This window comes from Sarcophilus harrisii, chromosome 1, assembly GCF_902635505.1.
Source record: "Sarcophilus harrisii chromosome 1, mSarHar1.11, whole genome shotgun sequence".
NCBI lineage: Eukaryota > Metazoa > Chordata > Mammalia > Dasyuromorphia > Dasyuridae > Sarcophilus > Sarcophilus harrisii.
The window spans coordinates 438,051,988-438,078,700 of NC_045426.1; the positions used below are offsets into that span (position 1 = coordinate 438,051,988).

A 26,713-nucleotide genomic window follows, 5' to 3' on the forward strand; every position below is an offset into this window, starting at 1 on the left:
TGTTCTGTTCTATCACCATAGTATATTGACTCTGTAAAAAAGGGAAGTAGGTGTTTTCTCATCTCTGTTAATATCAGTCAAGCTTGGTTATCATAATTACACAGGATCCTATTTAAATGTTTGCTGTTCTTCTTTATATTTGCATAGTTGTAGTCATTGTGCAGATTGTTTTTCTGGTTCTGTTTACTTCTCTTTGTATCAGTTCATGTACATTTTTCAGTGCCTCCATAGACTCTTTTTATTCCTTTTTTAAAAAATATAGTAATATTCCATTTTTTTCATGTATCCCAATTTGTTTAGCCATTCCCTAAAGGATGTGGATCTACCCCCCCCCCCCCGCCCCCAGATTTTTGCTTTTTGGAAATTTATTTATTTTAAATAGCAAATTCCAAAAGATCTTCATGTTTAATTCTTTAGTTAATTACATGCATTAGATTACTTTCAGTCACAAAATAATTATCCTTAATACTGGTTCTTCTCAGTTAAACCATTCCCAAATGGATATCTTCCACATTCATCATCTAACAATCTATATTTAGCTATCAATAAATTGGACTAATTTTTTCCAAGTGTCCTAACAAAAGATGTTTGTACTTTATTTACAACTCATATTAGTTAATGTATTAACTAATGAATGGGTTAAGTAGTTACCGTATTAGTGTGCAATTTCAGTAGAAACAATTTCCTATGCAGTAAATAACAGTACATTTTAAACTTTGTAACCCTTTGGCATTAATCATACATAGGCAAATGTTGATCATAATAGTGCATTTGTGAAAATCAGTGAATCAATAAGCATTTTTAGGTGCTTGCCATATGATAAAATCACAGTTCCAGTTTCTATCTCTATCTCCACTAAGTGCCAGGCTCTTGATGATGATGGGAGGAGGAATAATGAAATAATAAACAATGCAAAACCATTTCAAAATAACCTTCCTATTGTGACCAAATAGACAGTATTAGACCCGGAATAAAGGAGACCCGAGTTAAAATCCTGCCTCAGTTATTTACTAGCTATGTGAACTTGGGAACTTCAAATCTGTCCTAAGTCCATTTTCTTGTTTGTAAAATGGGGATAATAACAGAAACTACCTAGCTGGATTATTCTTAGGATCAAATCAGGTAAAATATATATGAGATACTTTGCAAACCTTAAAACTCTCTACAAATGCTAGTTATTATTTTGACACCAGCCATGAACAGGTACCAATGATACCAGCAGAAGGTTTCACAAACATCAAGGAGAAATGTTTGCTTAAAACAAAAGTAACTTGATAAATGCACACGTCGCTCTTCTCCCTCCCCCTGAGCATCCCGTGGTTTCCGCCTTTATGGTTTGCTTCTGCTCCCCTCCCCCCAGCAGCTGCTGTCACTTCTCCTCCTTCCATCCCATGCCTCCTCCTCCTTCCAGAAGATAACTCTCCCTCCAGTGGGCATCCTTCCCCGCCCAAGGCCCAGCCCCTCCCGGGTGGCTGCGAGCGAGCTCTCCGCTGCTGCCGCTGCTGACTCTGCGGGGCGGAGCGGAGCGCAGTGCCCAGGTCTGGCGGGTCAGGTGGTTGGGTGACGCCCCGGGAAGGCGCTCTCCAGGAGGTGCGGGCCTCCAGGGAAGGAGTGGGTGGGTGGGTACTTTCCGCAGGCGGTGGCGGCTGCTGAAGCACTCTCGGTGGCCCCAGCCCTAGCTTCAGTCCAGGCGGCTGCAGTGCGATCCGAGCCTTTCACTCCGGCGCTGACCATCACGGGAACCAGGGAGCTGCGAGCGAACATGGACAGCGGGGAGCCAGGTGAGCAAGCGCTGGCCGCTCTCCGGCCCTTTCCGTGGCTGCAGCCCCGCTTGACTCCCGCGTCTGGAGGGGACAGGTGGCTGGGTGGGCAGTGACAGGGATGAGCTGAGCTCGCTGGCTGTTGCTGCCCCTGCTGCTCCCGCGAGTGACTCACGGCTTCGGCCGCCCTTCCGCGCAAGGGAGAGCTGGGCTGGAGCACCCGCCGTGGCTTTCCGGGTTCAGGTGAGGGAGCAGGTGCCAACGCCAGAAGTTGCGATCCACCTAGGAGCGGGAGCTGGAGGAGACGGAAGCATTCTTTTGGGTTCTTGAGGATTTGGGGAGGTTGGGAGGAGGGTGATTTCCAGCAAGGCGTGTGCGTGTGTGTGTGTGTGTGTGTGTGTGTGTGTATTCCCCAGGAGAGTTTGCTTCCCGATGCCCCAGAGAGCAGGGGCCTCACGCATGCTCTGCCTTCCGCACCTGACCGAACCCGGGTCAGGCTGGGTAGTTGTTGATTGTTCTATGTGTACCTTAAAAGAAACCTGGTGGAGAATGGGTTAACTTCAGCTATCTGATAATCTGTAGTAATAACCGAGTTAAGAAGGTTTTTCCTATTTTCATTGGAGTTTCTCTGAAGTGTACGCATTTCTAGCATTTCAGGTCTTAAACTGAAGACTTTGGAGATTGGAAGGATGCTTTTTAGATGAAGTAGGGAAGCACTGGAAAGGGAAGGGGCCTATGACTTGGCTAGCATGTACTAGCCTTACACTCCGAAACACTGGCTAATTTAATATATCATAGCTTGTAATTCACTCACCCTAAAAAACAAGTGTTTTCTAATAATAGATAAACTCTCTGTTTCAGTTCCATTAAAATATCTTTTACTTTCAGATGCAAATCTCTCTTTAAAATGCCCCTTATGTGGTCCTTGAAATATGCTTGTTCTGTGGATTCATGTAGTGATTTTAGCTCAGAGAATTGTAGATATGCTTTTCACATGTGGTAGACTAGAAGTCTTCACTTTGTTTATGTCATACATATATTTGGTCATGGGTCTTGATGTGTAGAATGTTTACCTTGAATAAAATAATTTCTTACCAGGTAGACTTGATGTTGCTATAGCAGGCATTTAGTATATGAAATTCTGTTTAGGGCATTTACTTTAAAAGGACCTTTGAATAATTGGAACAAACTATATGAAAAAAATAATATGGTTGTATTTAATTTTCAGTAATTATTACTTATATATGAAAATAACTGGCATATTGAAATGGTTCTTTGTGATGCTAGTTTAGCACTATACTGCACAATTTAGTTTCCTCTACTTTGAACTTCAGTATTTGAAAGTAGTCAAAGTAGGTTACTGATTCATAAATGGTTGTTTTAGATCTGGAATAATAAATTCTTTTCAGCTCAAAGAGATCCCTTAAGCAAATGGTCAGCATCCTTTTATGAAGAAGAACTCTTTGGAGTAATAGAAAATAGCATCATGAAAATCCACATCCTAGTATGTGTGAGAGGAATTTTAAATTGATTCCAGAGAGATTTCACTGCAGCTTTACCTGTAATAATTTTTATACTTTTAATTTATTTTTTTTTTACAAATTAGAGTTATCCCTTCCATATTTCAACTTTACTCCCCATTGCAGTTTCTATATATTGGATTAGCATAAGAAATTAAATGAGAATTTTGGAGGAGTTTTGCAGAAGACAACACATGAAAATTAATAGATGATACAGAAAAAGTTTAAAAATTCAGAAATGCATAAAATATGTAGTATTGTAAAATATCAACATATTTTATCCCCTAATACCATAACAGTTCAGATTTCTTCTGTGGTAGGAAGGGAGGGCAAAAAAAATTTATTTGGATTTTCCAGTTTGAGAAGGGGCATCATTCCTCTGATCCCTCAGAAGTAGAAGGGATAACTGTAATTCAGTAGACCATGTAATAGTTGTTGCTAGTAGACCTTTCTTATAATGAATGTGTGGTAAAGGAATTGAAAAGAGAAGGATTTTTGAGGACCTCCTATAGCTTATTTCTATTATAATATTAATAAAATGACTATATCAAATCAGTTAACTGTTACCAAGGAAGGCTGGGATAGCCTGAAATATAAGATGGAGTGTTGTGGGTCAGAACCCTGTACTTGAAATAAAGGATTCTTACAAGGTGCTAAGTGGAATTGATAAGACAATGGCTATTTAGTTTGGCATAGTGCTTACAGTTCTCTAGTTCAGTACATGTACTTAGTACTTAATATAGTTCTACAAGATTTACATCTATGATGATGTAATTATAATAGAGTATATAACAGCCAGCAGGGACTTAGAGCCAGATTCATTCCATAGTCCACCTTTGTGGTGGCTGGAGGCTGAAGTACAAGCTTCAGATTCAGAGACAGATTCACTTCACCTCACACCACCGTGGTGGCTGGCCTCCTGCACTTCCCCCACTGAGACCAAAGCCAGTTTGAAGGCTCTCCAGAAAGCTGGCCCAGGCCCCAGGCAAGGAAACCAGATTGTGAAGGAGATAATAAAAGATTTGGACTTTTAACACTTGGCTATTCTTGTAGTGATTGCTCAATTGAAAGGAAGGCTGCTCCAGAGACCTCCAGAAAACCAACAAGAACCCTACAATGGAGAAGGAAGAAAAAGTCATTATGTCACCAGCATAGTTGTCATGTCAAATGATTAAAGAAGTGACAATGGATGATGTCTGCTGACCTTAGATTTAAAGTGAAAAGGGAGTAGGAGATCTCTAGACTCAAAATCTAGTATTATGTATTCCTTCGTCTGTATTTTCCACAAATGTTTTGACCTCTGATATTCCTTAAATTTAGGATCATGTTCCATTTCTAGATCTTCCTGGCCCAAACTTCCTAAGTGCTTAGTAAATATTGAGACTTAAAAGCTTTAAATTATAAAATACTTTTCAGAGTTTGGGAGTATTGTGCTGAGCACAACATACATAGGTAGTTCCTAATTGGAAAGTGCTAACTAGATGCATGAACAGTATGGGGGGGAAATCCTGCTTCCCATTATAGGACAGGACAAATATTTAGTGTTTTGTTGTAATAGTTGTTGTAACTGTTATAGCTGTTATGACCAGAAGACAGCATTGAAAAAAACTCTTGGTAGATGAATCATTAAATATTTGATCTATGTTTTTAGTTTTGTAAATTTTCTTGTTTTTATCTCTGGGTAGAGGGTCTAGAATCAAAATAAAATTGTGATCAGGAGAGTTCAGTGGCCTCAAGTTCAGTGAAAGTGGAGGAAAACAGGAAATCACTACCTATTAGATCCTCTGCATATTTGTTTTCTTCTGTCAACTTGGCCCTCACTGCTGCAAGCCAAATGTGTGGTTCTTTTTGCTGATAAATTTTCTTTCCTATTTCCTATAGCATCTGTTCCAAACCTGATCTTTCCTTAAGCTCCATAGCACCCCTTCCCTGCCTTCAATCAGTATATTGTGTTTGTTCTGAAACTGGATATCTCATAGGTATCTCACATTCAACCTATCCAAATTAGAGACCATTATCTTTCCCCAAAGCTCTCCCTATTTTCTAGCTTCTCTCTTTATTGTCAAGGACCCCATTATCCTCCCAGTAACTCAGGCTTACAAGCCCAGTATCATCTTTAACTCTTGATTCTTACCCCAATATGCAGTACATTGCCAAATCTTGGCATTTTTACCTTCACCATATCTTTTGTGCATGTTTTCTGCATTTTACAGCTATTACCATGTACATGCCTTCATCATAATGTGTCTTTTCACCTTATCATTCAACAGAAATTGCTCTTTTCAGTTACAGGTAATGGACAGATCTCTGTGAGCCCAAAGTCTTTGGAAGGCTCTGGACCATTGAACATATTACTCTGTAAAAGAGTCTAGTCAAAACTGATCTGTTTTCTATTATTTTTCAGTATTTCCATCTCCTTTTCCTATGGTTTTGTCCACGTTACCCTCTAAACTTGCAAAATATACTCCCTTCTCAGCTCTTCCTGTTAGAATCACAGTATTAAACTTTAAAATATGTGGTTGGACTTGGACCTTATTGTAGAAAATGTATTTAAACCTCTCCAAAAAGAGTTATTCTTTCCCTAATTTTTCTGTGACCCAGTCAAGTGATTTATTTTTTGGTACCATCAGAGCATTAATACTACCATCTGATATGGTACTGATATTTTCTTAGATTAGAAATCATTAAAAAAAAAACAACCCATTTTTGTTATAACATCAACATTTGACATTCATTTCCTCTTTCTCTTACTTACCACTCTTACGGAGCAAGTTCCATATTATTTAACTTCAGTTGAGCTCTTACTGCACCAAGTCAGTTCATGTATTCCTCCCTAAATTCTCTATCTCCCCCAAGAAGCTATTCTATAATTACTCCTTCCTTTTCTAGCTACCTCTTCCTCACTTTTCCTCTCCTTCCTTTCTCTCTGATTTTGCCTCTTACTTTACTTAGAAAATTGAGGCCATTAAAGATCAGCCCTGCCTTCATTGTTAAATCCTTTGACATCTTCTCTCATGATAACATCCTTTCCCCCAGACTCTTGGGGGAAGAGTTGTTCTTTTTCTTGCCAAGGCCAGTTCCCTCACATGAATTCTTGATCTCATCACCTTTTATTTTCTCTAGCAGACAGTATTCTGTTATCCAGTTTCTCCTTTTCTTTCAACCTCTCCCTATCAACTGGTTTCTTTCTTACTGATTTTAAAAGTGCTTATCCTTCCATTGGGCTCATTATGCTCCCTCTCTTCACTTAGACTTACTATCTTCTGAAGCTAACATCTTCTTTTTCTCCTTTCTTAACCAAATTCCCTGAAAAAGCTGTCTATGCTCTTTGTTTCCTTTTCCTATTTTATCACTTACTCAACCTTTTGTAATTTGCCTTCTGAGCTCATTCTTCAACCTAAATTGCTCAATGGTCTCTTATTGCTCAATCTGAAGGCCTTTCCCAGTCTTCATCTTTCTTGACAACTCCACCTCATTTGTCACTGTGGGCTACACTCTCTTCCTATATATTCTTTCTTCTGTCTGAATTTTGTGACACTGGTATTTCCTGGTTCTTCTTGTCTGACTCTTCCTTTGCTGCCTTATCATCTATGTCATGTCCCCTGAAAGTGGATGTTACCTAAGGTTCTGACCTAATCCTGCTTTTTTCTCTGAATAAAGAATTTCTAATCTTTTTTTTTTTTTTTTTTTTTTTTTTTTTTTTTTTTGTGATGGACCCTTCTGACAATCTGAAACATATTGAGCCCTTCTCAAAACATTTTAAATGTATAAAACTAAATACATGATATTACAAAGAAAATAAATTATATTAAAATGTAGATTTTTTTTTTAGTTCATAGATTAAAAACTGCTACTCAGCATTCTCTCATGGTAATTTCATTAGTTCACATGAATTTTAACTATTTACCCTCTCTATGCAGATGACTCACAGATATGGTGAGCTTCAATTCATTCCAAAGATATCAAACTCAGCATGTCCAAAACTGAACTCATTATCTTTTCCCCCAAGCCCTTCCCTCTTCTACACTCCCCTGTTTTTATCAAAGACATAATTGTTCTTCCAGTTACCTAAGTTTATAACTCTGGCATCATCCTTGACTCATTCCCACATCTCCAATACATTGCCAGACTCTGCCCTTTTCCAGTACAACTCTTAAACTACTATCTTATTTCAAGTCTTTATCATTTCTTGCCTGGAGTATTATAAACATTGTACTGCCTCAAATGTCTCTCCTCTATTCCAGTCTATCCTATATGCTGTGGCCAAACTAATTTTCCTGTGCTGATGTGACTATGTTATTCCCTTACTTATTTATCTTCAGTGACTTCTTTTTGTCTCTAGGATAAAACATAAACTTTCTTCAACTTTTAAGGTACTTAGAACCTGGCCAAAGCTTATACTTCCAAATTCATTATATATAAACTTCCTCCTGAACTTTGTGACCCAGCTAAACTGGCTTTTTTTCCTTTTTACACGTGAAACTATCTCCAGTTTTCATTTTTGTGTCTTCCCACATGTTTAGAATCTTATATCTGCCTCTAGGAGTTCCATTCTTTAAAAAGCAGTTCAAACATTATCATCTGCTTTTCTTGATATCCTTCCTTCCCTATGTCCTAGTGGCCTCCTCTCTAGGCTACCTTGAATTTAACTACTTTGTATATATTTTTGCTTATTCCTTTTATGCTGTTTATCTTCATGGGTTTTTGTTAGAACTTAAACTCCTAGAGAGTATAGTCTGTTTCATTTTCATATGTGTATCCCTAAGACTTAGCACAGGGCATGGTACGCAGAGTAAATTTTGTTTAAATTTTTATTTACTTTTTAATTTATGGAATAAAACAAGCATTTTTATAACATAATGTAATAATAAAAAAAAGATTGTACATGAATAAATCTATTATGTACAACTTGCTATTCCTTTTAAATATATAACAAAGTTATCATGTAAATTTCTCTTTTTCCTTTTTTCTTTCCTTTCTCCCCTTACTCCCTCCAGATGGTTAGCATTACACACACACACACACACACACACACGCACAGACACACACACACAATCATTCTATAAATCGATTTATCAGTTCTTTCTCTGATGCAAATCAATATTTTCCTTCATATGTTCTTTGTTAATCTGAGTATTTGTAATAATCAAAATGACTTATTCTTTCAAAGTTATTCTTAAAACAATCAATTGGGGAATGGTTAAACCAGCTGTGGTATATAATTGCATATGAAATATTATTGTGTTACAAGAAATGTCAAGCAGGATAATTTCAGAAAAATATGAAAAGACTTACATGAACTGGTACTTAGTGAAGTAAACAGAACCAGAAGAATATTGTACAAATACCAATATTGTTTGATGAATGACCTGTTCTCAGAAATGCAATAATTCAAGACAATTCCAAAAGACTAAGAGAGAAGCATATTATCTGCTTCTAGGAAAAGAACTGATATTGTTTGAATGTAGAGGGATGCATGTTATTTTCTACTTTCTTTCATTTTTTTCTTTTATTCAAGTCCTCATACAAAATGACTAATATGGAAATCTTTTACATAATTGCACATATATAACCAATATATAATTGCTTACTGTCTCATAAAGGGTAGAATGGAGGAAGGGAGGGAGGTATAGAATGTAGAACTCAAAACTTTGAATAAAAATGTTAAAAAGAAACAAATAATATTGCTGTCACTGTATACTATATTCTCTTGATTCTGCTAATTTTGTTCTTTGTTATTTTGTGCAAGTCTATCCCTATTTTTCCAAGATCATTAATAAATAATAATTGATTAGAGGTTGTCTGGTTTAATGCTCTAATTTTACAGATGAAGAGATTAAGGCCCAGAGTAACCAAGGGATTTGCCTAGAATAATACAAATAAAATAGAGTGAAAAGGCTGAGATAAAAATAATGGTGTTTTGCACTTGTCCTCTTAATTGGCTATAAGTTTTTTCAAAATCTGAAAATTTTCATCTACTTTCTTCATAAATCTTTGAATAGAGTGAATTCTTGGTTTGATTCTGTTTTCAATAAAAACAATGTAACATTCATTTAAAAATCCCCAAACTTTATCCCTTTTATTTGTCTAGAGGTGAATAATTAACCTTTCTATTTAGTAAATCATTTTAAAAATACTTGATAGTGATGAGAGAAGTAATTGGAGGGAGGATTAGAGGAAGGAAAGAAAGCCACTTAAAGTCACAAAAGTTTATGGGACTGGAGTCAAAAGGCCTTGGATTCCAATCCCACCACTAATGCTTACTATCTGGAACCTTGGACAGTTCACATAATTTCTCTGGAACTGCTTTCCTCAGCTATAAAATGAGAAAATGATATTAAAGAGTCTTGTAGAACCCTTGCAGTTTAGAACTATGATCCATACTGATTTTAGCGAAATTTGAGAAAAATTCTTATGAAGGCAGATCTTTTTACCAGTTAACACATTATACAGAAGTAATTTGTTCCCCCCAGTTCCTTAAAACAGTGGTCCAAGATAAGGATCAATGGTACATAGCATTTTTAAAAAATTTAAATTACAATAGTGACTATATACTAACTCTTTGTAGCCATGTATAACACGGTTCTAAAGGTAACAACCTTCCTATTGTTTGTTCAGTCCTTTCTAAAGTCTAGAATTTAGGAAAGTGTTAGTGTACAAAGTAAACAAAACAGGAATTGGGTCCAGAAATTTGGGTAGAATTCTGATTTAGTAACACATTTTTGTGACTTTGGAATATTTATATAGTTTTTGTGGACCTCAATTTCCTCACCTATGAAACTGAAGGTTTGGGTTAGATAACCTTTGAGATCTTTTATAGATTTAAAACCTCTGATTCTTAGATCTCAGTAAATAATTTAAGTCATAAGATTAGATACAAGTAATTGGAGAAGTTCCTGGCATATGCAAGTAGTTGGACAAAGTTTTAAATGGAAAATTTCTTTCAAAAATAGGAGGATATTTGGCAATGAGGAGCATGTATGTATTAAAGATAAGTGTGTTTTTTATATACCAGCAAATTTATATAGAAAGATGTACCAGAGAACCCTGAAAAATAACTTTCTTAATATGAGCAAAGCTGACACATAATAGTTTTGTTGTCAGGAATCATTTACTTGTAATTTATCTCATTTTCATGCCAGAAACTGACAAATCTATTTATGTATATTTAAATATAGTATGTAAGTATGCATGTGGGAGTGGATCATGCATCACCAAATTTGAGAAAGTGTTGAAATCCATTGTGGCTTCTCACCTATTTTGCAATCCCACCTATCTGTAACATCTGTAAGAACAAAAAAAAATCCCAAAAGGCCTCTTGAATAGTCAAAATAGAGGTCAAAAAGTTGGCATTTTTATTCATGAATATTATCTTTCAACCTTACCTCCCCAAGTTCCTAAGAGTAGGGAAATTGATAATCTCAAAGGAGGGTAATACTATATTATAGAACAGTAATTGATTATTATAGTGAAGAAATGGTTAAATTCTGCATAGTCTGCTTAAGAAAGTAGGAAAATGTGCAATACAATTTAGAAATATTTTTCTTCTATAATGGTTAAAACAAGCTATTGAAAACTCTCTTATTATTTAGAAAACCTGGATGTTAGTTGTGTAGATGAGTTTATACTCTCAAATTCCAAATCACTTAGATATTGTCAATTATAGTAACTATTTTTCAACTTCTGTGGCACAACATACATTCCTTCAGATAAAAAGTAGCAATAAGTTAAACATTATTAGACCTTGCTGTCTGATGTTACTTTCCAAACCAGAGTAGTGTGGTTTAGAGTAACAATTGATCGCAGGAACAAAGAAAGCTCTGTCAGGAGAGACATATTTGAACTAGAATGTGTTCTGTGTTTTTTACCTAGAAATATTAATGCATAATGTTCTTTGTGAGTGTCTATATGGCAGAAATAGATATCTAAACAATTGGGTAGTTTAGTATATCTACAAACAGCATTATTTTTATTTAGTTAGTATTCTTTTTGGGCAAAGTCTCTTTTAATAGTGGATGCCACATGATGTGGATAAATGTGGTATATTCTTTTTCTTAAAGTAAACTTCTGAGTTCCAAGAGAATCTGATGCTACCAAGGATTTGTCTTAATTATGAAGTTGTCCTAGTATGTGTTTAAAATTGTAATAGTATTTGTTAAATACTATTCCTTGTCAAATACATGTTCCTTTGAGAAATTACTTTCCCTACACAATAACAGTTCCCCACCCCAGAAATTAGTTAGCTGTCTTTCTTGGGTCATTGCCTCTAGAAAGTACCACCATACCATCTAAATTTGAATCTCTCAGAAATTTTTAAAATCGACTGACTGAGGACATTCATTGCAAATATTCATTGTTCATGTTCACTTTATGGGAAGTGAATTTTTTTTTAAAGTATGATGACTCTATTTTGACCTAGTTTTCACTTGACATTTCAACACTTTTGTCTGTGGCAAAGGTGAGGAGCAGTCTCTACTAACTTAAACCCTTTTGCTTGATGCCATCTGGATTTTGGAATACTTTTTATCTGTTTTTTTTTTTTTTTTGTACATCCAATGGCACACCTACTAACATTTAGAGACCAACTTCTTAAATTCCCTAGTCATCTCATTTTATATGGGAGAGCCTGTAAATGTTTAAAGAATAAAGATTACTATATGAGACCAACATCTGGATAAAATCACTTTAAAAGACCCTCAGTTCAAAGAGCTTGCTCTATTTTCTTCCCTCTCACCTTGCATATGACTTTTTCTACTCTCTAGATATATTTAATTCCTTTTTAGAATTTTTTTCTGTTCCTCATTTTCTTTCTCAATTAGCCATACAATATACATATATGGATTTATTGTACTAAGTTAATAAACACTTCCTATGGGCCAGATAATGTGCTAGGTTCCCTGGGGATGCGGTACAAATACCAAAAAAGAAAGATGATCCCTGTCCTTAAGGAGCTTACCATCTAATGAGAAAAGACAACAAACAAAATGGAGAGGGGAAGGAAGGAGAAATAAGATGTATGAGCTGAATTCTCTTCTTAAATGGAGATTTGGGTTCATGGCCTAAGAGGGGCATATATGGGTAAGAGATCTTACAAGTTGATAAGTTTGTTCTCATAAGAAACTTCTTGGGGCATGGTCAGTTAGAGAAGTCCTAAAGTATTGCATATAATGAGAAATGAGAAGTGAGCTGAGAAGTTTTATGAATTGTGCTCTTTAAAAAAGTAGATGAGTAGAAAATGTAATTTTTTTCCAAGGAAAAACTAAGTCACTTAATCCTTGGCCTTGATGGGAAAAAAATGTTTTATTATCGTCACCTAGGTCTTCTTTGTCAGAATCTTGGTGCAAAAATTAGGAGAATGTCAAAAAGTAGTATTGGGGAATTGTCTAAGCAGTGTGTGTTGTTATTTGAACTATTTGAATCTTTCTAAACATTTGAATTTTTAAGTTTTCTTCTATGACAGCAGCTTTTTATTTTCTGGTGTATAAAGAAAAAAGTTCCTCCTTTCTTCTGTGTTCAACAATGGCATAAATAATCTTTAAGATTATAGGAGAATGAGCGAGAAGCAAATTTTCCCCACTGAAGGAAAAATTTGTTTCACGTATCAAGACATAGAAACTTTGATTCTGTTTCAACCAAGAGAAAAAGCAGTCAATTTTCATTATTTGTACATTTCGTATTTGCAAGTTTGTCTACTTGTTAAAATTTATTTGTAACCCCAAAATCTATATCAGCGATGCTTTCATTAGTGTAGTCATGTGCAGAGCACTGGAAAATGTGCACTGCTCAATAGCCATGTTTCCAGTTGAGATGGACAGGGTGAGGCTCTGACTTCCTGTTTGAGCTCTCATCTTGTAAGTAAGTGTCCTTTTAATGGTACATTTAGAGCTGTTTATTGTATAAAATGATCCTCAAGCATAGCACAGGCTAGCTATAGTTCCTATTGTCAGAAAGGCTGTGATATGCTTTATATTCAGGGATGAGTTATAGTACTGCTGAATGTGAGTTAAATGTTAATGAGTCAACAATATAGTATACCCAGAAAAAGGAAGAAAAAAATTTGCTGATCTGTAAAGGAGGCTATCTGAAAAGTGCTAGAGTAATGATTGTAAACCAAGGCTTGCAGCATTTCCTCTTGGAGCAATAATTCAGTATTCACTAATTCAGTGTTCAAGGGGACTTTGTAGAACATAACTACTGCAAATGACAAGATTTGACTAATTCCCTTTGAATGGAATATGTTCTGGGCAATCTATGTACATGTACTCATTAGTTTTTTTCTGGACCTTCTAGTTGCTTGCTAATGCATCCCCAGAAGAGAATCCTCCTTTCCTGGTTACCTTTATTATTATATAAATTAATAAGTTTATATCTATAGCTTCCTTATTACTTATGTATATGCTTATTTTCATAAATGCCTTGAAGGCAAGAACTCCTGAGTTTGCCTTTTTATACCTGTTCCTAGCATAGTGAAATACATAGTAGGCATTTAATACATGCTTACTAATTGAGAAATGAACATATCTAAAGTAATGATCTTTGGAGGAAATTTTTCAGAGGAATATGCCAAGGATCAGGTCTTGGCTCTCAGATGTTCTGCATTTTTATTAGTAAGTTAAATAAAGTGGAAAGATGGCCCAATGGATAGAGTGCTGCCTAGAGTTAGAAAAACTTAGTTCAGATCAGAACTTAGATACTTCCTAGGTATGTGACCCTAGGTAACTTTTTGTTTGCCTCCGTTTCTTCGGCTTTGAAATGGGAATAATATCAATACCTACCCCCTTGCATGCTGTGAGAATCAAATGAGATATTTGAACCTTGCCTGGAACATTATAGACATTTAATAAATGCTTACTTCCCTCTTTAATTTTATTTGCTTATTCTGCACAAAGCTGAAAGAAATGGCTAACCGTAGAGCAACAGAGTCAATATCCAAAATGATTTTGATAGTTTCTAGCAGAAAGGTTAAACACAGTGTTGGGTCACAACATTCCTAAATATAGCTTGAAGAAGATTAAAATATAATTGGAAAATATTAAACTAAATAAAAATACAGTAAAACATAAATATAAAATATTTCATTTAAAAATTAAATCAATATGCAGCCCACAGGACTTTATATGTACAGATTAGTGAAGGCCATTTCTATTTGAATTTGACATCATTGCTGATAATATGGGTCAAATGCAGTGGGATAAAATTTACTTGGGATTATATAAAGTCCTACATTCATGTTAAAAAAAAATCAGCTGAGCAAGTCCAGAATGGAGAAGTTATAGTGAAACTAGAGTTAACATGGAAAAATATTTGGGGGCTTTAGTGACTTGAAAGCTCAGTATAAATTAAAAGTATAAAATAGCAATTTTAAAAGCTATTGTAATCATAGGGAACATTAATAGTCTTATAGTACCCAGAATGAGAGAACTGATAGTCCCACTGGTCATACTGTATCTGAAGTATTTTGTTCATTTTTTCATGCCACATTTTAGTAAGGACATTGAGAAACTAGAATTCATTAAAAAGTTAGGCAACGATTACTGTGAAGGGGCTGAAAAACTTGCCATATGATGATTGATTTAAGGAACATAGGGTATATAGCCTGAAGAGAAGATTTAAGGGGCTGGGGCATGATAACTGTCTTTAAATGTTCCAAGGGCTGTCCTGTAATTATATCATATATATTATCATATATAGTCATTAGATTTGTTTATCCTATTTGGTGTTAGAAGGCAGCATTAGGAGAAATGCATGGAAATTGTAGAAAAGCAGATTTTGATTGTAGATATGAGGAAATTTTCCATATATTTTGAGTTATCTTAGAGTTGAATTATTCATTAGAGCTTGACTCTGAAGATTTAAGGATAACCACCTCTTCCCCCTCCCAGGCAATTTTTTTTCCTGAGACCATTGGGATTAAGTGACTTGCTCAGGGTCACACAGCTAGGGAGTGTTAAGTGTCTGAGATCATATTTGAATTCAGGTCCTCCTAACTTTAGGTCTGGTCCTCTATCCACCACACCGCCTAGTTGCACCCCTCCTTCCCTTTCTTATAGGGACAAGGAACCAAGAATGTAGAATATTGAATATACTGTTTGATAGGTTAGATTTGTTCAACTGTTTTTCCCCCCTTTTTTAAAATTCAAAATCTTTATTAAAAAATAGTTTGCTGGGTAGAGTAAGGGTGAAAGATATATCTGAATATAGGGTAGTTTAAAAATAAAAAATATAATTATTAAAGAAATGTACCACTAGGTTCAAATAGTTGAACAAACTACTTTGGGAAGTACTGGGTTTATTCTCAGTAAAGGTTTTCAAGCTGAGGCCTTGTCCAGCCAGGATGCTGAAGAAATGGTTTCTTTTTGAGTACGTGCCAGATGAGAAGGTCTTAGAGTCTGTGGAAATGTGAAACAACACAGAGGAAAGTCCTGGGTTCTCGAAGATGGGAAAAATTCTTTTCCAAATAACATGATATCATACCCTTGGAGCTAAACCCAAGATGGATCCTGGCTCTGGTGCTCACTAATGGCAGAACCTTACCTTTACCATGTATACGTTAAAAATGTTTTTGATTTATACCAGGCAATTAATTTTCTTGGTTTTTGGGGTTTTTTTTGTCTTAAATAATACAAAAATATATTTATTAAGTTCATGCTATGTGAATCAAAGTACTGTGTTTTGAGAGAAATTATTATTAACCATTGATTTGGGGAGATCAAAAGTTCTCTGTCATTTTTTTAAAGACCTGATTTCAAAAGTTCAGTCTCTTGAGGTATATTACTGATGTCAGACTCCATCCAGATGGGGAAGCCATTGTGTCTACTCAGGTTTGGAGGGAAACAAATTATTTGATTAGATTGCACAGGCTGGGGATAACTTAGGAGTAAATTATATATCTAAATTTTTTTGAATAAGTCTAGCCCCTCGTAATATTTATCCTCATTAATTGTTAACTAATTAGAATTGATTGCCACTCTAAGGCATGTCATCTTACAATAGGCATATAATGCTAGCTTCCATGATTGCCTTTGGTCTAAGACCAAATGTCCATTTTTTTATTAATAAACATTCTGACATTATTAATAAGATGATTAAGTTATCTAGAAGTTATGGCTCTTGGACGTTTTAGACATTAGTTTGATGTATAATTATTATTATTATTAATATTATTAAGAAAATATATGACACTGGCACACACTAGTACACACTAGCAATTATTGTACAAAATTGAATATAAATATGAAAGGAAGACACAAACTACAGTATACTGAAAAAGACACTCAGTTGAAAGACTAGATAAGTGAGACTGTGGTTGAAAACAACAATACTACCAAAAACCAAAAGCAACATAAGCTGCCCTCCAAATTCAAGTCATCAGTTCAAGACAACACCATGCTCCCTTGGTCACAAATTACAGTATGGAACAAATTTCATTATCATGAAATTCTTCCTGATATCTAGCCTAAACTCATTCTGAGATGCTTTATCTCAGATTATCTTCTTGTATTCCATTGTGAAGGTAGAATACTAATTCCTTTTATGTTTCCCAAACTTTTTGATTTATATTATTAATATATTATGTATAATATATATTATATTATATTATTTATTATATTTATATTATTGATTTTATATAGTGGATATTTCCTTCAGCTTTATTCTGTATATGAGGGGAAAGATCATCAGGGTAGGAATAGAGGGAGAGGATAGAAAACATAGTTAGGGGCCACTCTGCATCTGCCTAGCAGATAGATTCTTAGGTAACTTACTTTTTTTTTTACCAGGATCATACTTTTAGAGTTATTCCATCTTCAAAAGAAACACCCAGAGCTTTTCCTTCATGGGTACTGACGTGGAAATCACTTTCATGAGATGAGGATCCATTGGATCCATTGATTTATAGCCAGAAAAGTAGTCATCAAATCCATTCCCCCTTATTTTTATAAATGAGGACACTTAGACAAAGAGAGATTAAATGCCCAGAGTCACATAACTAGTAGGAATATGAGGTAGGAATCAACCTAAGTCCAGCTAGGTGGCACAGTGCATAGAGTTTAGGGTTTGAAGTCAGGAAGATTCGGTTTCCTGAATTCATATCTGGCCTTAGACACTTAGTAGCTGTATGGGCAATTCAATGACTGGGCAAGACACTCAAACTAGTTTGCCTCAGTTTCCTCATCTGTAAAATGAGTTAGAGAAGGAAATGGCAAACCACTCTACTATCTTTGCTAATAAAACCCCAAATGGGGTCATGAAGAGTTTGATATAACTGAACAACAACAAAAAGACCTTCCTGACTCTCACCCATCCAGTGATATATCCATAATACCATACTGTCTCTTGGCATTAGGTTAAAATTATAGGGTTTACAATAAACATATTTCTGAAAATTTATAGACTGATTTTTACTGGTACATTATAGAGGGGAGGTTCAGTCATTTAAAGAACCCCTATAGTAAATCATTTTATAAAACATATAATCTTATTCTCAATCCCAGTCTCCATTTAATTTCTTTGAACTTGTTTTTTCATCAGGCTACTAGTACTTGCTTCTAATTACTTTGTGGACTTCATAATAGAAAAAATGCTTTGTAAATCACCAAGGGTGTCCTATCTCAGAAAAAAAGTTGGGATATCAAGAACAGAAAAAGTTTTACATATGATCATTGATTTATAGCTGGAAGGGTCCTCAGAGGCCATGTAATACAACTTCCTTGTTTTATAGATGAGGAAATTGAAGCCTAGGGAGAATAAGTAGCTAGTGCAATATCTTTTCATTGTAGAAAGTTGCTTTTTTATCTTGTGAAAGATTCACTCTGTAATATCCAAGATGACTTGAGGTTTGCCTATCCATCTTAAGTTCTTTGACAAAAGTCCTCAAAACGTGGAAATGTACTTTTCTTCTGGCAGGAAGATAGGATTTTATAGCTACTTTTGGAATACATTTATTTGTTAAATTAGGCGTCCCTTATATCTCTTAATTAAACTTTGGTAGATTTAAATAATGCTTGAGGCTTTATTCTGGTTAACTCTAATTATATGGGAACTTTACTTATCATTTATTGGAAGTGTTTCAGTGTAATTTGGTCTATTATAGACCAACGGTATGAGTTATGGTGCAGAGAGTTCTAAGAGAAGCAAATAGGCCAATTGGAATAATTAATGGCAAAAGGTATGCCTTCCTTTATTGATTAAAAGGAAAACTAACCTGTAGTCTATTCCCAGTTTACTTTTTTTTCCTCTCTTTGAAAAAATTAAGTTTAAAGTTCAGTCTCCTTATCATAGCCTTTTACGTGAAGCACATTACTTAATGTTCTAGTACAAACATGACTTTCTTTGTGCAAATCTTTTAAGATATCAGGTTTCTTCTGGCTAAAGGGAAAGTGTGTACACAAATTGGGGGCCAATTTCTACTCTGCCCTTGAGAAATTAGGATATCTGACCTCTTCATTTTAGGATTCACCATTTATTGTTATGAATATTAAGTAGTTTAGAGGGGAGAGAAAGGAGTAGGAAATATGAGAAATTTGAAACAAGGATCCCTTTGGTTGTTGATTTGGAAAGTTGGGTTTAATTTGAAAGACTAAAAAAAGCAGGTCGGGGAAGGGGAAAATAATTTTACATGATAACTTTGTGGATTATTTAAAAGAATAACAAATTGTACATAGTATATTTACAGTTCATGTACAATCATTTTTTATTATACTATTTTATAGAGATACTTGTTTTAGTCCATAAATTAAAATCAAAACAATTGCCTCAGATCAGTCTCTGTAACATATTCTGCTCATTTTTGCCCTTGCCCCTCTCCCTCCTTAAGTGAAAGGAAAGGAGAGAGGGAGAATGGAGGACGAGATGATGTGATGGCCATTTGTCACAGAAAGTAGGACTCGGTCTCAGGTGATCTTTCTCTCCTTAATTCCCCCTTTCCTTCCTTCACTACACCAGAAGGAATACTCCTGAATTTTTCTACTAGAGTTGACTTGTAGAACAGAGGTTCTTAAGAACCACTTTTTGAGGAGTCATGGACTCCTTTGTCAATCTGGTGAAACCTGAGTATTCCTTTTGACAGTAGAAGGCTTTTTTAAATGCTTAAGATAAAATACATAGGATTGTTATTATTTTAAAATAAAGTTATCAAAACATTAAAAAAAATTTCAGAGACTTCAAGTTAAGTATGCCTGCTTGAGAAATTCTCCTCTGGTCCCCAAAACAAAGCAGACTCTCTACTATCCTAAGTAAAAGTTTAATTCAACATTGGAAGCAACTTGCTTTATTATCACTTTGATTCTATCTATACATTGATTGATGTGGAGCACTGTCTTTGAAAAGGAATTATTGATTTAGAAATGGGAAGGACCTTCCTCAGGGTACATTTACTTCAACTCCCTCATTTTATTTTACTTTTATTTTCTTATATTTATTAAAATATCTATTTTTAATTAATATTGCTTCATGAATCATGTTGGGAGAGAAAAATCAGAGCAAAAGGGAAAAACCATGGGAAATAAAAAAAAAAAAACAGAAAAAAGAAGTGAACATAGCATATACTGATTTACATCCAGTCTCCACAGTTCTTTTTCTGAATGCAGGTTGCATTTTTTTGTCCAAAGTCTATTGGGATTGCTTTAGATCACTGAACCACTGAGAAGAACCAAGTCTTTCATAACTGATCATTGCACATTCTTGCTATTATTGTACACAATGTATTCTTGGTTCTACTTGTTTTGCTCAGCATTAGTTTGTGTAAATCTTTCCAGGCTTTTCTAAAATCAGCTTGTTAATAATTTTTTTATAGAACAATAATATTCCATTATCTTCATATACCACAACTTATTCAACCATCCCTCAATTAATGGGTATCTATTCATTTTCCAATTCTTTGTTACTACAAAAAGAGCTGCTACAAACATTTTTGCATATGTGGGTCCTTTTCCCTTTATGATTTCCTTGGGATACAGACCCAGAAGTAATCCCCTCATTTTAAAGGTAGTATAGTGTTGGCCTGAAGTGTGGAACAACTTAAGAGTTCTGTGATTCAGCTAGATTTATAATAGCTAACAGACAGACATTACGTTTTTGTGAACTGCTTTACAAATGTTACAGGAACAAGGTCCAAGTAGCATGCACATATTTTTGCATATATACATAACACCTATGTGTATATACACATGTTAATTTGTAAATGTGTAAATATACACACAAATACATGTATACATCATAATACATAGTATAATTAGGTATGTATTATATAGTAATAGATATATGTCACATGTATTGTATATGTGTTGCTTTCTTCAGAAAATAATAGTGTTTCCAAAATTTATCTCTAAATTCCATCAAATGACCTCTAGTTTTTTCTGTTGAATTATTAAAAAAGAGAAAAGAAAAAAAAAAGAGTTCTGTGATTTCATTGCTTAACCTTTATTTGCCTTGGTTTTCTTAAATGTAAAAATAGGGATAATAACAGTACTTATTTTCCAGGGCTGTTGTGAGGATTAAATGAAATAATATTACTTAGTACAATGCCTGTCACAAAGTAGATGCTATAGAAATAATAGCTATTGTTGTTGTTGTTTTGCTAATGAAAAAACGGAATCCCAAGGAATTTACATGACTTGCCCAAAAAGGAAGTAATGGTGAGGTACCATTTGAATCCAGGCCTTCTGAGTATGAAGCCAGTGGTTTGATACTCTGTAGTAATAGGAAGGCCCAGGGCCCTTAAGATGACTTATCGGTTCTGTTTAACCACATTGCAAGATTTTTCAGTTAGCAGAAGCAAGCCCAACTAGTTGAAGCAGCAGACATTCTAAGGGAGAGACAGGAGGCAGCATATTTCAGGCAAGTCAAATCACCATCACTACCAATACCAGTTGACTATTATCTCCCCTGAGACCCTAATGGAGATGACCTAAAACTCTACCCCTAAGAGCCTTGGGGTTAATAGCATCCCATTAAACCCTGCAGCCATTGCTGAGGGGCTTCCTCACCACCTTTCTTATTACTACCACTGCCACCACTGTCCAACAGGTAAATAGACATAGGCTCTCTTGGATGGCAGCAATTCCCACCCCAACTCTCATAGCCATCATCCAGAGAAATAGTTCTTGTGGAGAAGAAGCTAGTCATTGCCATCAGTGGCCATTCCCAGGTGGGCCATGCAGCTGAAGCAATGAGTACTCAGAGGGAGAGACAAATCAGACCATCATCACCACTTTGAGCACCATTTCTCCACAGATACTGATAGAAAAAGCCACAACTATGATCCCAAGATCCTTGTGAACATCAGTGCTCTCATTCCAGTCTATAGCCATCATCCTTTGTGGAGATACAGCCTGACAACTGCTTCTGCGAATGCTACAATCACATCTATTAAAGACTTGGAAAAGAAAGTTTTTGTCATTTAGATTCTTGGCATTGTGAAATGGTTCAATATCAGAAATTGATCTGATTTTATCAGAGGAAATAATATTAAAGAAGACTATTTACCAACTACTTTGCTCATGAACCCTAAGGACTATGCCCCTGTTCAATCTCATTTGTACCTGAAACCTTTCTCTTTGTGTCCTCATCCCCATTGAAATGTGAACTCCTTGAGTTCTTTGAGCAGGAACTATCTTATTTTTCTTTTTATCCCCAATTGCAAAGGACTTTGCAGGTAGTAAGTGCTTAATAATTGCTTCATTCATTCAAATTCTTAAATTCTGTAGAAAATAATGACAGGCAAATATTTTAAATTCTACTTATTATTTTTATCATTTTAATTTTTGACACTCTGTATAAGAGTAAATCCAAATTTTCATCTTAGTGTTTTATCTTTTAAAAGCCTTCTGACCATTTCAGCCTCTCGGTTTCCTTAGCTTCTTCCTTTGCTCAGCTCAGGTGTCATTTCCTATATGAAGCATTTTCTATGTGAAGCCTTTCCTTATTCCCCTTATTAACAGTGCTGTGTTGTCCTCAAATATTTTATATTTCCATGTTTGTTTATGTGTTATATCTTCCAGCAGATACTAACATCAAGGTCAGGGATAGTTTTTCATTTTTGTCTTTCTATTTCACCTAAGAAATAATGCTTGCTTTTCTTTAAAGAACTTTTAAAAATGCTTCATAATTTGAATTTCTTTCCAATTATTTTAAGTATATCCCCTTTAGAAGGGGGAAATATATTTCTTCCTTGTTTTTCCCAATAGAAATAAATACTACCTAATGATAATTGGATATCTACTTACTGTAGGTTGCTATATTGGCTATTGTTTTTGTTTTTGTTTCTTTCCTGAAGGAAACAACTTTCAAGGCTTGTAAAAATTCTAGTAGTAGCTTTAAGGTGTATCTTTTAAAAGGGAAAAATACAGGATTGGGAAAAGGAGAGTTAGTGAAATAAAGAAGAACTGAGCTGAATTTCAGATTTGAAAAGGATCTATATCTATATCTATTTTTTCCCCACTACTGGAGAATCATAGTCCTGTAAAGTTGAATGGCATGCAGCTGTTCTATTATGGTTAAAAAATGAAATCAAGCACAGTGGGGTTTTGCTGAGATCATAACCTTAAAGGAATCAAAGTACAAGTGGGCAATGATGATCTGGCACTAGTTAAGCTCTAGGAGCTACTAGCTCTCAAAACTTAGAAAGAGACACTGCCCTTTGTTTGCTTTTCTCTGAACTCTGAAAAAGTCCAGGGTTCTAACACGAGGTGGTAAAAAAGCCCAAGGTGGTTTGAGCTTTTCTAGGTGAATTTGATGATAACGGAGGTTTTGTCAGATGCTGACTTTTGAAAATGTTGAGGATATAGTGAGTGCCAGGGTGGTGACATATGTAACCTGAACCACATGAGAACAAATGCTAGCCATTTTTAGAACTGCATAAAATATAAGGGAAGAAAAAAAGTCATCTTTCTTCATAAAGTGACATCATCACTGCTCTTACGAGCTGTCCTTTGTGGAAATCTAGCAGAAGCCATCAAATGACTGAATATAAGTGTAGATAAAAAATGAAGTTAAATCAGCCCTGAAGTCAGGAGGACCTGAGTTCAAATTTGGCCTCAGATATTTAACACTTCCTAGCGTGTGACCTTGGGCAAGTGACAACCTCAATTATCCCATTGAAGAAGAAGAAAGAAAAACTGAAGAAGAAAGAAGAAGAAGAAGAAAGAAGAAGGAGGAGGAAGAGGAGGAGGAAGAAGAGGAGGAGGAGAAAGTGAAGATGGTGGTGGTTAAGTGTAGCCATTTTTACTAGGCAGATTGAAATGAGAGAAGCTATACATAGGAACTGTTGAAAAATTATAATACTGAATTTCTTTTTCTTTTATCTCACCTCAAGAACTGATGCAGCATTTTTTTCTTTTTATTTTTCTGATTCCTAATTCTGGACCTTTTTTTTTTTTGTCCTTGACCATTCTAGAACCTTGAAGTCTAGTATTAATTTCTGTTGTGGTGCTGTTTACATGAGCAGGATTCTGTTTCTCTTCCCTTTCCAAAAGACTGACTACTTTTTCTTGAAATTTCAATAGAAAATAATAAAAGAATCCTCTCCCTAACTTGGATATGTTACCCAGGAATTTTGACAGAATATGAAGTTTTAGAAGTGTTTTTAGGTGTGACGACATATTAGAAAACTAAAAAAAAAAATTCTATGTGTTTTCTGAAGTACTTATAAATAAGTTAATAAGGAAAGAAATGGGAATTTCTCTTAATTCTCCCTCTTCTCTTACTAAAATTTTCTTCCTTTTCTCCTCTAATTACAGATACTGCTGTTTTCATTTCTAATTTGGAGAAAACATTAAACTTTAATTAAAAGTTAATTAATAATTATAATTTAATTAATAAACAGGGAAATATCTAACTTTGTTTCTTGTTACATGACATAACAAATACTCACTTGAAAATGTTGCCTTTCCAATCAGCCTTTTTGAGACAGGTTAAGCATTAGAGAAACAGCATAATGATCAGTGACCTCTCCTCCCACTTGTCCCCAACTTAAAACTAAAGGATTAGGGATTCCTGGTTTTTCAGAGGTCTTGTAGTAATCATAGTGCTTCTAGGAATGAAAGCTGGACAATACCTGTGTGCAAAGTTGATAATTTTTCTGAGTTGTGAAAAGACTCTTGGGTACTTTGAGTTATTAAAGTATTTGTCACTCATTCTAACTATCCAACAGAGGTATCAGGATATTAGGGGAAAGAACACTAGATTTGGAGTCAGACCCTGTATTCAAATCTCTCCTGTTCCAACCTTTGTGATGTTGGGCAAATCATATAATTTATCTGAACTGTAATTCCCTCATCTGCAAAATGCATTATCACTATCCCAAGCCCTTGCCTCTCCCTTATTTTTCTATTTTCATCAAAGGAACCACCATCTTTTCTATTAAGGAGTAATCAACTCTTATTGATTATTAGGGAGTAATCCAAGCATAGAATTGACCTTGTCGCACTATTGACCCCACATTCCAATAAATCTGCCTCATAACTTTCATGGCCTTTCTCCCGGGCCTGAAGTGCACTTTCTCATCTTATCTTTCTTAGGATATTTAGCTTCTTTCAAAGCCAGGCTCTATTGTCACTCCTACATGATGCATATGATGATTGCCTGAGTTAGTAGATTTTCCTTCCTTAAACAAAATTACTTTGTATTCACTTAATCTGTGTTACTGTTGCATCTACTATCCCTGTCGCTCCAGAGTAAGCTCCTTCAGGGAAGAGACTTTGTTTTTATCTTTATATCACCTTTCCCTGTCCTGTTTTTCCCCTTCTTAATAAGTACTTAACAAATTCTCACTAAAGAGGAGTGGGGTGAGAGTGGGAGAGAAAGTGCTCTCTTATCTGACTGACTGCCCAATTGAAATAATATTCTTGCCTAGAAAAAATTTTCTATAATATTTTGCTTCAAAATATGCTTTTACTCCTGCTTTTACTCTACTTCTCTTCCTATATGCATAATTCTCCAGATTTTTTCCTCTTTAGATATTTTTTCTCTCTGTTTTCCTTTCTTGCGGTTATGAAGACTGGAAACTATATATCTCTTCTGAATGTAATATATAACAACAAATTTACAAACCAAAACTTGTAGTTTTTGAAATGAAACTTTTGGGAACACTAGTTCCAAGGAATAGCGTAAATAATCTTATTGGACATTGCCAGCCATCAGTAGAGTTTTCTTTTTCTAAATAATCGTTAGATGATTTTTTGGGAATGCCCTACTTTTTGATGTCATATTTTATAGCTGATATTCTATTATGTATTATCTTTCCAAAAATTTGAAGATTTTGAAATGCTATTATGTATTGTTCTGTCTAATCCATGTTTTGTGATCTAATTTAGGAATGTAAGCAAATTAAAAAAAAAAAAAAACAGCCAGATGACTGTTTAATTCTAAGCTATTAATTAGATACTACAACAACCATATATTTGGTCGACTCTTCAATAATTCATTCTTAATCCCTCTTTAGTCTTTGTGATTATATCTTCATTTGTTATCACATAATAAATGAAAGGTAAACAATGCTTAAATTAAAAAAAAAAGTTACAAATCTGCTTTAAATAAACCTTCTCTTTCCCCTACCTTAAAAAAAAATTGATTTGCATCCATCCAGATTAAATATCTTGCAGGTGATAGGATTATAAACAAGCATAACTGAAGAGAACTTTACATATTAACTTCTTCGTTTTATTTACTTATAAAATAAACTGCATCTTAGAAATTAGGTATATGATACAGGTAGGATTTGAATCCAGATCTTCTGTTTCCATAGTCAGTGATCTTTCCATTATGTCTTCCTGACTTTTTTATTATTCTTTTATCACAATGTAGCTGCCAGGCACCAGCTAATTTATGTAGCGATAGAGGGGAGGGCATTGCTTACTACAATTATAGTAGCTAACAAACAATAGAACAGTTTGATAAAGGGGGGAGATTTATTCTGAACAATGTTTTCATTGTTTATCTTTTCTCTCTCTTTTCTTTTACCATCCTCAACAGTCTTTCAGGAAGAAATGAGACCAACCAATAAAGTAATAATTTTTCTTCAGTGTAAGGAAGGGAATTTCCTACTGTACTTGTTCCTCCTGCTCCTTCTAATCTTTTGACCACCTTCATATTTCCCCATTCCCTTGCTCCCTTCTAAAGTCTTCTGCTTCCCTACTGAGTTCATAATACATCTTTTTCAGTGTTTCCTCAGTTGCTAGTACTTTTGGCACCTTAAACTTATACTATGTCAAATCCTCAAATCCCTGGGTCTGGGCTTTTGAACCCACAGTTCTGGAGAAAGCCACAATTTGGACTTTCTTTTGATTCTTGCCAACCAAATTCAGTCGAGCTCTCACCGAGTTAAGAAATCCTTTTTAACTTGTTAACAACGACTATTCTACACATTTCCTGGCTTGTGAAAATCCCCATCCTGCCTCTTCCTCTGTCTCCCTTCCATCTTTCTCAGCAGAATCCTCC

The 26,713-nt window shown here is 35.0% G+C and overlaps 1 protein-coding gene across 1 annotated transcript in view; it reads left to right on the forward strand.

The window, feature by feature from the left end:
- The first annotated feature begins 1,222 nt into the window (after positions 1-1,222).
- TPD52 (tumor protein D52) overlaps positions 1,223-26,713 on the forward strand; it is a 120,289-nt gene continuing 94,798 nt past the window's right edge. The window contains 3 exon segments of the mRNA XM_031946231.1: positions 1,223-1,610; positions 1,612-1,715; positions 1,717-1,781. Coding sequence (XP_031802091.1) covers positions 1,332-1,610; positions 1,612-1,715; positions 1,717-1,781 — 448 coding nt within the window. The 5' untranslated portion in view covers positions 1,223-1,331.